Source organism: Austrofundulus limnaeus, unplaced genomic scaffold (assembly GCF_001266775.1).
Source record: "Austrofundulus limnaeus strain Quisiro unplaced genomic scaffold, Austrofundulus_limnaeus-1.0 Scaffold972, whole genome shotgun sequence".
NCBI lineage: Eukaryota > Metazoa > Chordata > Actinopteri > Cyprinodontiformes > Rivulidae > Austrofundulus > Austrofundulus limnaeus.
In genome coordinates, this window is record NW_013953374.1 from 12,926 (window position 1) to 14,765 (window position 1,840).

Sequence of the window (1,840 nt, forward strand, 5' to 3'; positions counted from 1 at the left end):
GTGTTACAATGTCCGGTGCAGATCAGTTCCTAACCTTTTTTTAAGATGTAAATTTCACAAACTTCCATAAGCTTCATAAGCGTGGTGGAGGGGATCAAGAATACTATCGTTTATCGAGATAATTTCTGAGATAATTTATTATCCAGCTAAATTTGTTATAGTGACAGGTCTTTACTACCCCAAAGCACAAAATTCTAAATTCTGTTCTTTTATTCTGCACTAGGAGTCCAGAGGAACACAAGATTTAAACAGAAAGATCTGAGCAGAGGTGGGCRTCATGCAGGTTGGAAGCAGCCTGCAGACCACTTTCTACAAACAAAAGTTTTATCTGTAACTGAATCCCAGTCTTCACTGTGACTCATGTTCAAATACAAAACAAAAGCGATCGTCAGCCTGTAAGGATGCTGGTGATACTTCTCCCACAATGCATTGTTAGGAGGGAAAACCCCCCAAAACATGTGCTGGCATAAAGAAGTGGAGAAACGTTCCTTTCAGGTGACAGCCACAATTTTGCAACTTTCCCTGGCAGGGTTCAGGAAAAGTTTAGTGCCCACACAATCCCTCAACAACCTCCGTCTGCAGCACCACGAGCACTCATGTCGTCAAACTCTGATGGAAGAATAATAACCCTAAATTTTAACAGTGTTACGGCATCAAAGCGCTTTTATACATGTGTGTGAAGAAGCTCAGCGCCGTCGTCATCTCTGGTGTTCTCCCAGTTAAAACTAAAGTTTACTTTTTCTCCTTTTATGTTTTGAAAGTACAGTGCTGCCTTCTCACAAGCTAATATCTGACTTTTTCCCCAATAAATGGCTCTGAAATCAAAATGTCAGACACTTTATGAAGTGTGTGAAGTGATAAGGGTAGGGTGGCTCACAGCAGAGTGGAAACCCGGAGAGAAAACGCTGTAAATTTAAAAAGTCACTCAGCCGGCAGTGATAACAGATAGAAATGATCACTGGGTTTTAATAGTAGTATATTAGTTTGTGGTGGTTTACATGATGTAATGAAAAAATGATTGTTTTGCCTTTTTCAGATGATCTTGTTGTGTTTTACCTGTTGTGGACTGAGTTAGCAGATCCTGGTAATCCAGCTGCCACTCCCTCCTGGGCCTTGCGGTTCGAGTTACCCAAAGATGGAGGACCCATCCCCGGTCCCGCTGACTGTGGTATGCTGGGAGAACTGGGACCCATGGATGGGTATGTGCGACTTTGGCTGCCTGGGCCAAGGCTGCGTCCTCCAGATATCGGCTGCCCGGGGCCCTGACCGTGCATGGGGCTGGTGGCGTTCATCCCCAGACTGTTGGTCATGCCGGGGCCGGGGCCGCTGTAGCTGGTACTGACCGCCCCGCTGTAGTTAGAGGGTCGAGGGTAGTTACCTAGAAAGAAGATATTTAAAAAATCAGCGTGATGAACTTTGCAATTAATTAAAGATCTGCGCTCGTCAGAAGTACAATTTCATTCATCAGAGATTCTTAACCCATGGGCCGCGGCCCAATTGTTGGCCGCGAGCGCCACCTTGAGGGCCTCAAAAGAACAAGAGTTTTTAACTTTGGGCCGCAGAGGGCCGTGGGACCGCACTGACTTTGAATAAGGTGCAATACACTTTCTCACCACTAGTAGCGGTAGTGCGACACTCAGATGTTTTACAACTTTTTTAATATGTAGAGGAAGAACCTTAGAAACCTGCCGGAAATGGAAACCTATTTTAAATCAAAAGTAGAAGCAAAAATGAAAGTAACTCATCAAAAAAACAAAAAACAAAAACAAAACAAAACAAAGCAAAACAAACAAACAAACAAACAAAAAAAAACACACCAAAGTTTGTCACTAATATGAAG

The 1,840-nt window shown here is 43.5% G+C and overlaps 1 protein-coding gene across 1 annotated transcript in view; it reads right to left on the reverse strand.

Annotated features, from left to right (window-relative positions):
* Positions 1 to 1,840, reverse strand: part of LOC106533560 (AT-rich interactive domain-containing protein 1B) — a gene marked incomplete at its 5' end in the record, with an annotated part of 68,850 nt that overhangs the window by 9,987 nt on the left and 57,023 nt on the right. The window contains 1 exon segment of the mRNA XM_014029914.1: positions 1,057 to 1,378. Within this exon segment, the coding sequence (XP_013885368.1) occupies positions 1,057 to 1,378 (322 nt within the window).